Source organism: Chiloscyllium punctatum, chromosome 15 (genome assembly GCF_047496795.1).
Source record: "Chiloscyllium punctatum isolate Juve2018m chromosome 15, sChiPun1.3, whole genome shotgun sequence".
NCBI classification, from domain to species: domain Eukaryota; kingdom Metazoa; phylum Chordata; class Chondrichthyes; order Orectolobiformes; family Hemiscylliidae; genus Chiloscyllium; species Chiloscyllium punctatum.
In genome coordinates this window covers 81917277-81931069 of record NC_092753.1, presented here as the reverse complement: position 1 = coordinate 81931069, position 13793 = coordinate 81917277, and the positions used below count along the sequence as shown (strand labels likewise).

General features: G+C 38.3%; 1 protein-coding gene across 2 annotated transcripts in view; it reads right to left on the bottom strand.

Annotated features, from left to right (window-relative positions):
- The window catches only part of LOC140486459 (bromodomain and WD repeat-containing protein 1-like), a 212412-nt gene that overhangs the window by 171558 nt on the left and 27061 nt on the right, over positions 1-13793 (bottom strand). For both annotated transcript variants that reach the window (XM_072585656.1, XM_072585657.1), the window contains 5 exons: positions 11201-11422; positions 10133-10233; positions 8258-8328; positions 5642-5742; positions 568-608 (listed from right to left, as the gene is read on the bottom strand). In XM_072585656.1, the coding sequence (XP_072441757.1) occupies positions 568-608; positions 5642-5742; positions 8258-8328; positions 10133-10233; positions 11201-11422 (536 nt within the window). The remainder of the gene's footprint in view (positions 1-567; positions 609-5641; positions 5743-8257; positions 8329-10132; positions 10234-11200; positions 11423-13793) is intronic.

The following is a 13793-nucleotide window of genomic DNA, read 5'->3' as shown; positions in this document are numbered from 1 at the left end:
AAAGGGGTGGGAGGGAAATATATCCCTGGTAGTGGGGTCTGTTTGGAGGTGGCGGAAATGTCGGCGGATGATTTGGTTTATGCGTAGGTTGGTAGGGTGGAGGGTGAGCACCAGGGGCGTTCTGTCCTTGTTACGGTTGGAGGGGTGGGGTCTGAGGGCGGAGGTGCGGGATGTAGACGAGATGCGTTGGAGGGCATCTTTAACCATGTGGGAAGGGAAATTGCAGTCTCTAAAGGAGGCGGCCAGATTCACCAGCAGGACAAAGTTAATTTGCAACTGTTGTTAAATTTAAATTTGCCCTACATACGACATTTCTGACTTTTAACTCCACATCTATTAAAAAAAAGTGATAAACGGTTTCAGCTAGTATTTAACTGTAAATATTTAGAAATTGACATGTTTAGTGCACAGACAGTTAATATAATCAAAAAACCAAAAAGACCAGATGTTTACATGGATATATTTACATGGATATATTAAGGGTTTCCAAAGTCAGGTTATAAAACAGACTGCTTTAATATTATATTCATAACATTCACATGTTAATAATCCCAAGTCAATATTTACCTGTCACCATTGTTGGAGAACTGAATACTGTCTACTTTGTCCTGAAAGGGTGAAATTAAATATAAATGCAAGAAAATACCAAAACAGTACAAAAATTAATTGTTAAGTTTGTTTTAAAAATAGTATGCCACCTGCCATTCTCTTTTTACATACTGCCAAACATTCATTGTTTCATGTACTCACCATACATTGTCACCCTTAAACAACAGTTAATAAAGATTTTTTAAAAATGCAAGACTAACAGCAAATTTTTTGAAATATTTGTCAATACCTGGCAAAAGAATCTGTTCACCCATTTTCCAATCAGTCATTAGTTGACTCGCTTTGCACTTCAAGGATTTTGAACAATGGCTTAAAGGTCACATTTACACCCAAGCCAGAACATTATGGATTTCAGCATTATGGACTGCAGACAACCCTTGATAGCACAGGAAACGGTTATAAAATGTCTGGTTTACATCCAGCAAGGCACTAGCATTTCTCATCTTTACTTGTCCTCACCAATATATGACTCTTGAGTCACAATATTGTGGAACTCTCATAACTGCCTGCTGAAAGGACCAGGAAGCCACTTAATTCAAAGATATTTAGAAAAGGACAATCAATACTGATCTCTTGCTACTGACATTCCACGCAATAATGAAGAACAAAAACCTTGATAACGTGATCTCCCAACACATGCACTGGTCCACTCTGATAAGGTGAATGATCCTCCCACATTTTTTTTTTGGATATATGAAACAACCCAGATCACAATCTGCTGGATCTAAAATCTGGGATGAATTGGGCCTGTTTATGTGCCATGAGACATGGAACAGACGACCAAGCGCAGACATGCTCTGGCTATTTCATCACTGTTCTATATAGACAAGACACTAGGGTCTTTGCTTACAACTCCTTAATTAATAAATGCACTATTAGCTAGCATATACTTTAACATAATAAAAAAAGTCACATCACATTTATGTAAAACGATACAAACTATTTTTAAACAGAAAATCTACACGGTAATAAGATTTCTATTCAAACCAGATCTATTACAACAGCTTAAATGGTGAAACTGCATCTTGAATTTGAAATAGCCAAGTTTTTTCCTCCCCTTTTCTAGGGATCATTTCACTCTGCTCAACAGATAGAGATGAAATGTTAAATGTCAACTCAAACATCTAAGAATATCTCACCTCCTGAGACCATGAATATAGTGTAATCTAATTTAAGCAATGAAACTGAAATATTTTATAAAATATTCATTACTTTTATACTTGTGTCTGAAAACAATCTTAAATTTATTAGAATGACCATAGCTAATAAATGTGTGCACAGGCAATCCTCATGTTGCGAACAGGGTCATTCTCGAGTCCATTCGCAAGTTGATCTGTATGCAAATCGAAATACAATTCAGGACAATATAAAAAGAGTCATTCGCAATTAGAGGACATGTTCGTTTGATAAGGGTTGATTCATGGAATTCTGGCACCAGTACATTGAAAAGTTGCGAGATATACCGCCAAGACAGTTTTTACCTGAACCATGCTGGCACCAGTATGTTGATGAGTTGTATAACTAGGGCAATAGAGAAGGTAGCAAACTATAGAGTGTGGATGAGGGATCAAGTGCAGGAATATCTTATACATTAAAATAAGACAAGAGAGAAAAGCAACAATAAGGGAAATGCTAATCAGAGCATGACAAGAAGGGACACATAATAGAAACCTAAGAGTACACGAGCAGATAAGGCCAGAAACTGCAAAAAATGAGAAAATAACAGAGTTAAAGGCTCTGCATCGGAGTAAACCTAGCATTCACAACAAAACAGAAAAGCAGACAGGCCAAATGGAAATAATATATATGACCTGTCTGTCATTGTGAAACATGGCTGCAAGATTACAAAGACTAGAAACTGAATACTTAAGGGAACATGGTATTTCGGAAGAATTTTTTTTTTGCTTGGCTCCATAACACATGGAATTTGAGTTCAAGATAGTCTGGTTAAGAAGAAAGCAAAACCCAAGAACTGTCTTCATACTCAGACTTCAAAAGGAAGGCATTTTTTGTACATTAATACAAATTAGTGTCATACATAATAATCGTAACTACTCCAAACTCTGATCTTCGAGTTAGGAGGTAAGGACAAAATATTATTTTCCTGCATTGATCTCCATGTGCTCTCTCAATCTTTCTAATCTAGATTATTTGAACTCTGCCCATTCTTGGTTATTTCAGTCATGTGCCATCCCATGATTATGGTTAATAGATTTCTGTAGGATCCTGGCACCTTCACACAACAGTCAGGAAGCTAGGAACAGACACAAACGTTGCTCTGTCAATGAAGATTGACATTAGTGAAACAGAGAGAAATAAACTTAGAATCAGTTTGTGTAAAAATAAGAAAAGTAAAGCACGGAAGTAACTTGTGGTATTAACTTTGAATTCCTGAACAGTAATTACCTGGTAGGAAGGGCTACACAAGAAGAAATAATGGAAACTTCAGAGAAAGGTACAGCAACAATTATGAGTGGTTTTAAGTTACATATATAGGACGAATAAGATGTTTTGGGGTGGGGGGGCGATGGGTGGAGGGGGGAGTGGGTGGGGGGGGGGGGGGAGAGAGGGCGGGTGGGCGGATGGAGGGGGGGTGCGTGGATGGAGGGGGGGTGCGCGTGGAGGGGGTAAGCTGTCTCCTAGAACATCAGTAGCTCTTTTGATGTAGAGACACCCAAGGTGCTGTTGGAATGGACTTCTGGTAATTTGGCCTAGTGACAATGAAGGAACAGCAATATAATTCCAAGTCAGAATGGCGTGAAAATGAGGCAAACATGTAGGCAATGGTGTTCCCATGAATCTGTTGCCCTTAACCTTCTAGGTAGTAGAAGTTACAGGTTTGAACAGTACTAGAGAGATGAAATGAGTTTAGCAAAGTTAGCCTGGAATATGAATTCATAGACTGCATTCAGAACAGTACCTTAGAACACCACTTGCAAGAACCAAATTCTGGAACCAAATTCTGGATCCAATTGTACAACAAGACAGGATTAGCTCAGGACTTCATAGCAAGGGCATCCCTAGGTAACATTGGTCATAACATAACTGAACACTTAGTTTGAAAGAGAATTGAATTGAATTTATTGTCACGTGCAGCGAAGCACAATGAAAAGCTTTGTTTTGCGAGAACAGTGAACTGAAGATGAGTGCTTTAAAGTTAAGTGGAAGCAAGTATGAGCACAGGATTAAAGAACTGGTTAATATAATCTGGGAATTTAGATTAATGAACAGGTTCAATAAAAATGCAGTGACTGACACTTAAGGCAATATTTCATAACACTTAGCACTGGTACATCCCAGTGAGGAATAAAGGTTCTCGGCAAAGGTGATACCATCCATGGCTAACTAAAAAAGTTGAAGATGTATTAATTTGAAAGATAAAGCTGGCAATTTCACGAAAGTTAGTAACACGTCAGAAGAATATAGTCTTTTAGTCATTCGTTGCTTTGTTTTTAAATAAGAGGGAATCTAAAATACAGAAAGCTATTTAGGGATATAATAACAGACATTAAAACAATTTTATTCAAGTATAAAAAAGTTAGTGACTGTTGGTGCTATGGTGTGCAATCCAGGGAATTAATCATGGAAAGTTACAAAGATAAATCAGATGAACTGAACAGATATTTTGTATCTGTTTTGCCGTAGAGGATACAACCAACGTACCTGAAATAGGTTTTAAATGTGTCTTTTCCTTTCAACTACGATTACAGGGAATGGGTACCAAGGAAAATATTAGAATCAAAAGCTGATAAGTCCACAGATCCTAATGGACTTCATCCTAAGATAGTAAAAGAAGTGACTACTGAGATAGCAGATGCATTGGTTTTATTTCTTTAAAATTGTCTGTTCGACAAAGATGCCGTCGGATTGGAAAGTGAATGTGACTCTACTATTCAAGAAAGGAGGGAGACATAACCAAGAAACAATAGTAGTTATGGCTTAACATCTATCATAGGAAAAATGCTGAAATCTATTATTGAGATTGACTAATTGAGACACTAAGAAATTAGCAATGCAATCAGACGTAATCAACATGGGCTTTATGAAAGTGAAATCAGGCTTGACTAATTTAGTTCTGAGAAAGTAAAATATGTAGTTAAAAGGGAACCCATGATGTGTGTACTTACCATTTTCAAAAAGGCATTTGGTAAGGTGCCACATCACAGGTAACTACTAGAATAAGAGCTCATAAGTTTATAAAGAGATCTGTCAAAGTGAACAAAAATTTGGTAGATGAAGTATAGTGTAGGAAATGTGAACTTTTCCACTTGTAAGAAAAGATAACCACCTTATTCTCTATCTGGAGAGAGATTACAGATGAGGTATGAAGGTATCTGCATGCCTGAGTACATGAATACATAAATTAATAAGCAGGTTCAGAAGGCAAGTAGCACCTTGTTGCTTATTGCAAGGGGCATAGAACATAAGAGAGAGATGTTCTGCTAGAGTTGTACAGGGCAATGGTGAAGCTACATCAAGAAAGCTGTACAGTTTTGAATTTCTTAAGGAATAATGTAATTTGTACCCTGGGATAAAGGATTTAACTGATGAGGGAGGATGGATAGCCTGGGCCTGTATTGATTAGAGTTTAGAACAAAAGGCAATCTATTTAAAACATAAGATCCTGTGTGAAAATGATACAGTGGATGCTGAAAGGATGTTTCCTGTTGTGGGAGAGACTAGACTAGGGGAGATAGTTTAAAATCAATAGCACTCACATTTAAGACTGAGATGAGGGGAATTTATTTTTCTTTGAGGATCACAAATCTGTGAAACTCTATTCCCAAACAGCAGTGGGACATAGCATCACTGAATATTTTTTAAGACAAGAGGTGGATAGATTCTTGACTAAAATGGGAGTCAAAGGTTATCAGAAATAGGTAGGAAAATGAATTAAGGCCATAATCTGTTCAGCCACAATCTTATCAAATGGCAGAGCAGGCTTGAAGTGTCAAGTGGCCTACTCCTGCCCTTCATTCATATTCACAAATGTCTGATAAAACTGGTTTTGAGACTTTAATAACATCTTTACCAGATGCGATTCTAATTCAGAAATCTTCTCAGGGGTTCCAGATCCAATGTAATATATTCTGATCATATGATCACTGCTGCCAGCTGCTAGAAACATGCCACCTTTTAAAGACAAAACATCATTCTTCAGATCAAAATTGTATTCAGGAACAACAATTAACTGCAATGATTAAAAAAAAGCAAAACATCTTTATAAATATAACCACTCCAGCTCAAACAATACAGAAGTATACTAATCTCAAAACTGTAACAAAAAACTTAGCATCAAAACTGAACATCCTAAGACAACAGTTGACTATGCAGCATAGAAAATTACTAACAAAACTGAGAAACCACTACTTACAGAGCATGTGGAAATTAAAACAAATTAACATATACCCAATACAAGTAAATTTCAATGGCTATCTTTTCAGAAGATGGAAACTGACACCCAGATGAATTTCAGGTCCTGACATTGCAGCCAAACAAATATCCTTTAAATAGTTTAATTAGCCAAGAAGCACCAAATGCTCCTGGAAGGTGGGAGCTGTCTGCCTGAACAAGTGACAAAAGCAGATGAAAGCTTATATAAAGGCTTCTTTTCAGAGGAGGCAGCTCATCAGAAGGCCAGGAGGTGAAAAGCGAAGTGAAATGGATTCCAGCAAATTTGAGGTACAGTGCTAGATCTGGCACTAGCTGGCCCATTATAACTTATTTTGTAAAAAAAAAGTAAACATCACTGCAATAAATCTAACAGTATTAAATACAGTGACAAAGCAGTATTTTCAGAGTCATAGAGATGGACAGGACTGATACAGACCCTTTAGTCCAACTCGTTCATGCTGACTAGATATCCCAACCCACCTGTCAGCATAGCACCCACCTTATATCCCTCCAAACCCTTCCTATTCATATATCCAGCCAGATGCATTTTAAATGTTGCAATTGTACTAGCCTCCACCACTTCCTCTGGCAGCTCATTCCATACATGCACCACCCTCTGCGTGAAAAAGTTGCCTGTTACGTCTCTTTTATACCTTTCCCCTCTTACCCTAAACCTATGCCCTCTAGTTCTGGACACCCCCAACCCCAGGGAACAGACTTGGACTATTTATCAATCCATGCCCCTCATGATTTTATACATCGCGAAAAGGTCACACTCAGCCTCCAACACTCCTGAGAAAATAGCCCCAGCCTATTCAAACTCTGCATATAGCTCAAATCCTCCAACCCTAGCAACATTCTTGAAAGGGTTCAGAAAAGATTTACAAGTTTCACAACATCCTTCCAATAGGAAGGAAGCCAGAATTGCACGCAATATTCCAAAAGTGGCCTAACCAATATCTGTACAGCCACAACATAACCTCCCAACTCCTGTACTCAATACTCTGACCAATAAAGGAAAGCATACTAAACACCTTCTTCTCTATCCTATCTACCTGCGACTCCACTTTCAAGGAGCAATGAACCTGCACTCCAAGCTCTCTTTGTTCAACAACACTCCTTAGGACTTTACCATTAAGTGTATGAGCCCTGCTAAGATTTGCTTTCCCAAAATGCAGCACATCACATTTATCTAAATTAAACTCCATCTGCCACTTCTCAGCCCATTGGCCCACAGGTCCTATTCTCTCCCTAATTACCTTTTGTCATTAATGTATTTGTAAAAACCCTTTGGATTCTCCTTAACTCTACCTGTCAAAGCTATCACATGTCCCTTTTTTTTTGCCCTACTGATTTCTCTCTTAAGTATACTCCTACAGCCTTTGTACTCTAAGGGTTCATTATATCTATCTTGTCGATACCTGGCATATGCTTCCTTCTTTTTCTTAACCAAACCCTCAATTTCTTTAGTCATCCAGCATTCCCTAACAGCCTTTCCTTTCACCGTAACAGGAATATGCTGTCTCTGGACTCTTGGTATCTCATTTCTGAAGGCTTCCCGTTTTCCAGCCGTCCCTTTACCTTCGAACATCTGCCCCCAATCAGCTTTCAAAAGTTCTTGCCTAATACTGACAAAATTAGCCTTCCTCCAATTTAGAACTTCAACTTATAGATCTGGTCTATGCTTTTCCATCACTATTTTAAAATGAATAGAATTATGGTCGCTGGCCGTGCTCTTTTATCTCGCTTTTCACTTGTTAAAGCAGTTATTAGGAGCATATGAGTTAGAATCAGGAGTAAATCATTTGGCCCTTGATCTGCCATTCAATATGGTTATGGCTGATTTGTTACTTGAACTCCACATTCCTTCCTAACCCTGATAACTTGAGACTCTTTTAATACTGGGAGAGGTCTTTACAACAGGAGCCATCCAGTGTCTGTCTCAGTGCGCCCTTTGTGTAAATGTTGACAATAAAAAATGTCAAGAAATTAATCAAGATATTTCCATATGTAGTTTCATACAGACAGACAGACAGACTTTGCTAATAGAACACTGTTTAATGATTAGATCAGGGAATTTTAGCAATTTCTTCCCTTGTCCAGACTCTCAAAGTATCAATTTATGCTTGTATCCCAAGAAAATCTCTGCAAAGTCAATTCCAAAGAAATTCAGCAACTTATTTACTTGTCTGTGGTACTTTTTATAAACTTAATTTAAATTAGCAAAAAAAAACAGAAAGACTTTGTCACTTACCAACACTGAATGAGGAACAAATCATTGGAGAACATGGTCTTGAGCGCTCCGTAAACTTCAACGGCTGATTCCTTATACAAAGGCAGGTGATATTGAGTAACGCATTAAAACAATAAGAAATTGCTTTAAAGAGAACAGACTTGCTCACTGACTAAATTCTACCACTACTTTGTTTTCAAGTTAATTACACGAATGATTTATATGCCAATGAGACAATCCAAGTTTGAATATTCAATGGTCAGCTGCATTACTGTGAATATTTGTGGGAACCACACTATTGAAAAGATATGAATACATTGCAAAGAATCATAAATGATTTGATTGTGGTTCCATGGATGAGAAACTTCAGTTCTGAGGATAAATTAAAATAGTTGGCATTCAAAGGAAGGTGGCTAAGAGGAGATCTAACACAGGGTTTCAAAATCACACGCAGGATAGAGTTAATAGGGAGAAACCGTTGCCTCTCATAAAATGAAGTATAATAGGGCAGAGATTTAAAGTGATCCACAAAAGAACTAAGGGTGAAATGAAAAAAAAATCTTTTTTACACAGCCAATAGTTAGGATATGGAATGCACTGCCTGGAAGCATGGGGAGGCAAGTTCAATTGAGCCATTCAAGAGGGCATTGGATTATTACTTGGATAATAGTTAACATGTACAGGGAAAAAGCACGGGATTGATGCTCATTCCACAAGCCATTGCAGACACTGTGGGCTGAATGGCCTCCTTCTGGGCAATAGCAATTCAATAATTCAGAGGTAATAGTGAAAGAATTTACATTATTCACAATTACTCCAACTCTTATTGAGTTTAGGAACCTGCTAATATGAATAATAATGCAGAAACCCAGAAGGTGCTGTAGAGAGAGGACACCCCTCCAAAGGGCACACTGTTGAACAATCACTCCAAACTACAATTAATTAGAAATTATCAAATTAGAAAGAATTTCCACTCGTACACTCAGACTTAGTGTAAAAATGCTCTCAGTATACAAAATTCACAATTCCTGCTAAACACCCTCAGCAACCCAGTAAAATTAATTTTGTGTTTATGGAATGTCGATCTTCTCCATATTCCAAATTTTATTTATTTTGTTGAAATATATTCATTTTAAGCTATCATATAAATCCAATCAGTCACATGTTCCATCACCTTAATAAAAGTGAAGCAATTCAATGCTTTCAAATTGTCAATGTACTGCCTGCAAGATGACTTCAACGGGTTACTTGCTAACAGCACTGCAGCTGATGCCTGGAAATACCACTGACATGACATTAGTTTTAAATTGCCTCAGGAATATTGAGAATCATGCTGCTGAAAACATAAAACCTTTTTAAAAAGCTTTCGTCAAGGTTGGCTGTAAATGACAATACTTCATACTGATTGCAAAATGTCGCCCAATGCATTGACACCAACATGTTCATGACAAGTTACATTAGTATGTGCTCAGACATAATTTTTTTTTAAGCATTCGATTTAGCAAAGCTACCACTACAAAGCTCACAGATGTCATCCTATACCTTAGTTATGAAGATGAATGGAAATCATCTTTTCAAACATAACATTTAAAATCCTAACTTCAAAATATAACTATTTGAAACAGAACATTTTTACAAGTTAGGCCACTAAATACGAAGCTTTAAAAAAGGACTGGAAAGTCCACATTCTCAAATAGCAAAAATTAAACTTTTAAAGAAATTCAAGTAGAACTTGATTCACAAACGTTATTTCTGCATGCTTAATGGAACAAGTCTGCATTCTGAAAACAGTACTTTGCAATTTTATTTCTGTACTTAAAGAATTGGCAAAAAGCAACTGTAAATATAGTTTCACTCAAGTGTTTAAATCACTGAGCAATATTTATGAAAACTTACTTAAACTTCAGGGTATTTGGATCCCATTGCCAAAAACAAACACTCCCATCAGATCCTGTGGAAGCCATGTACCGGACTGAACCTTTACCCATAGGACTAAACTAAAATAAATGGAGAGAGAGGCAAAATACCGGTACCATTACATTTTCAATCAGGTTTTAAAAATCTACATTAGAAATTGATCTATCAGCTCAAAATAAATTTCCTTCCATTATTTATTGAACAAGAGATTCATATAAATATTCTTAACCACACTAGTTCACAAGTCTCAAATAAAACAGTTAACTAAATTTCTAATTTTGAGAGAAGATAGCTGCATTCAATAACATGTATATACAGAAAAATTGAGTTTAAGCACAAATAAGACCTGGTCTTAAAAATAGTTATGGTAACAATTATACAGAGCAGTAGAGTCAGAGACCAGAAAAAAAAATAAAGTGTGCACACATGCAGAAGCCTACATTTAAAATACATGCATAATGTTCAGGCTCCTTCACTATCAATTAGCTTTCTAAATTTATTCAGCAGAAACAATAGTATTTAAAACATATCAAAGTTTTAAACATAAATAATGCACTCTTTGTATCACTGCATGGCAGAACTTAACTCTTTCAGAGGTCAAATATTTGTGCTAACTTGCTAAAATCAGTATGTATGAGCTCAGGTCAATAAAGCAACATTGTTCCACAACTCTGCTAAAATCTAACAACAGAAGTGCAATAGTAGGATTCAAGACAGAGTTAAAATCTGTAAGAACATGAATGAACACAGATTACACATACAGCCGGGCCCTGATTTTCGAAGATCTTACTCATGAACTCCTCATTGTTCTGAATGAGATCCCATGAAGGGGTGTATTATTATTAGTTTTAAAGATTTGACATGTGAACGTTTGTCTGTACTTATGAACAGCCATTTCATACCATACAGTATCATGTTTGACTTGTGTACAAATCAACTTAGAAACATACTCAATAACAGAAACCATTTGTAACCTGGGGACTGCCTGTATAAGCAAGAAAGTTTACACCTGTTGAAGTTGCATAATTTTAACAATATAACATTTACCTGCAGAGAAGTAATGGATCCTGTGTGCCCTTGCAGCACAGCTACTGGAGCACATGTTCTCAAGCACCAAACCCGAATCAGTTTATCACAGCTGCCAGCAGCTAGCATAGTGTTCTCATAATTTACAGCCATGTCAGAAATCTCAGTGGAGTGGCCACGTAGGGTGGACAGTAATCGACCAGTATGTGTGGCCCAAATTTTCACCAGACAGTCATCAGAGCCCTGGAGCATAAACAAATTTTTATTACATATTTTATAATCTAAATACTTTTGAGTTTTCTAACTCTCCTGAATATAACATCACTAAATTTTCCATCCTTGTAATTTTGAACAATTTTAATCTACTGCAGTAATCTAAATTATTGAAATAATATTTGAATATTACACCTTACAAGGTAAAACCTGAAGCAGGGCATGAAACATTTGAAAAAAATAAATACTTCAAAATTCAATGTATTTATAATATGGTGTTCAAATCAAACCTTAGCTGAGGAAGTAGCGATGGTGTAGTGGTATTACTGCTCGGCTATTAACCTGGAGACTAGATGATGTTCTGGGATCTGAGTTCAAATCCCACCATGGCAAATTGTCTAATTTGAATGCAATAAAAATCTGGAAGAGTTTAATGACAACAATGAAACCATTGCTAATTATCAGAAAATCCCTTCTGGTTCATTTTATGAAAACTTCTTTCAAAAGACGAAATTATTGTTTATACAAATGTCCAAAAACAAGTTTGGAGGGAAATATTAAAAGATGACTTCAGTTAACAAGAAATCTCTATCAGAATTACCATGACTGGAACTCAAATTAAAAGGGACTGGACTTGTATGTCTCTTTCCAATTAAAGGGTGGAGGGGTTTGCTTGTTAATCAACAACTTGTGGTGCACGGGCATGGCAACCCTGGGCAGTCATTGCTCCCCAAACCTTGAATTTCTCACCACCAAATGCCGCCCCTTCTATCTATCACGGGAATTTACCACTACTATACTAACTGCTGTGTACATACCGCAAGCAAAGGTTGAGAAAGCTCTGGATGTGCTATACTCCACCACTAACAGCCTGGAGACGGAACACCCCGAGCCCCTGTTCATTGCAACTGGTGACTTCAAACAAGCCAATCTAAGGAAGATGTTGCCCAAGTACTACCAGAACATGACGTGCCCCACCAGGGGCCCGAACATTTTAGACCACTGCTATACCACTGTGAAAGATGCCGACCGCTCCATCCCCCACCCTCATATCGGGAACTCCGATCACAATGCCTTGTTTCTTCTCCGCGCCAACAGGCAAAAGCTCAAGCAGGAGACCCCCCTCACAGATATAGGTCCAGTGCTGGTCGAAGGAGGCAGAGGATCAATCCGGTGCTGTCTGGAATCAGCTGACTGGACCATGTTCAAACAGTCCGCAGGTACCTTGGACGAATTTGCCACCACCGTCACAGACTTTACCAGCAATTGTGTGGAGGACTGCATACCGAGGAAGTCAATCCAGTTGCTCCCAACAGGAAACCCTGGATGAACCGGGACATACAGAACCTGCTAAAAGCCAGACATAAGACCTTCAGATCAGGAGACCCACTCAACTATAAGGAATCCAAGTATGACCGAGAGAGCCAAGGACCAATACCGACTCAAACTAGAGACCCAGACAGACACCCAGGCAAGGTCCGAATGACATCACAGGTTCTCAAGAGAGACAGTGCAAGATAGCAGACGATGACACAGCCCTCCCAAGATCGACTCAATGCCTTCTATGCAGAGAGATAACACCTATTCCGACAAGCCCTGACAAACCTATCCCAACAGTCACTGTATCAGAGGTCAGATCAGTTTTCCTTCGTGTGAATCCAAGCAAAGTGATGGAACCAGATGGAGTACCAGGCCGTGCAATCAGAGCATGCGCAGATCAACTGGCAGAGGTCTCCTTGGACATGATCAACCACTCCCTGCAGCAGGCCACTGTCCCTGCCTGTTTCAAGAGGGCCAACATTAGCCCTGTGCCTAAGAAAGTTCACACAGCATGTCTCAATCACTACCACCCAGTGGCCCTAACTTCGATGGTCATGAAGTGCTTTGAAAGGTTGGTCATGGTATTAAATCAACTCCAGCCTCCCCACTACTCTTGATCCACTTCAATTTGCCTATCAGACTAACAGAGTCATGTCAGATGCCATAATCACTTGCCCTTCACTCCTCCCAAGAACATCTTGACACCAAGAACAGCTATGTAAGAATCCTACTCTGACTACAATTCAGCCTTCAACATTATCATCCCCTTGAGACTAATTACTAAACTTTGTGATCTCGGACTAAGCCCCCCTCTCTGCAACGGAGTCCTCTGTTTCCTGACCCACAGGCCACAATCAGTGAAGATTAGGCACAATATTTCATCTGCACTAACACTCAACAGTGGAGCCCCTGGGGGTACATACTCAGCTCCCTACTGTACTCGCTGTATACCCATGACTGCGTCACCAAATACCAGACTAATGCCATTTACAAGTTCGCAGGTGACACCACCATAATCAGTCGAATCTCAGCTAGTGACTAAACAGGCTACAGACGAAAGGTGGAAGACCTGGAAAAATGG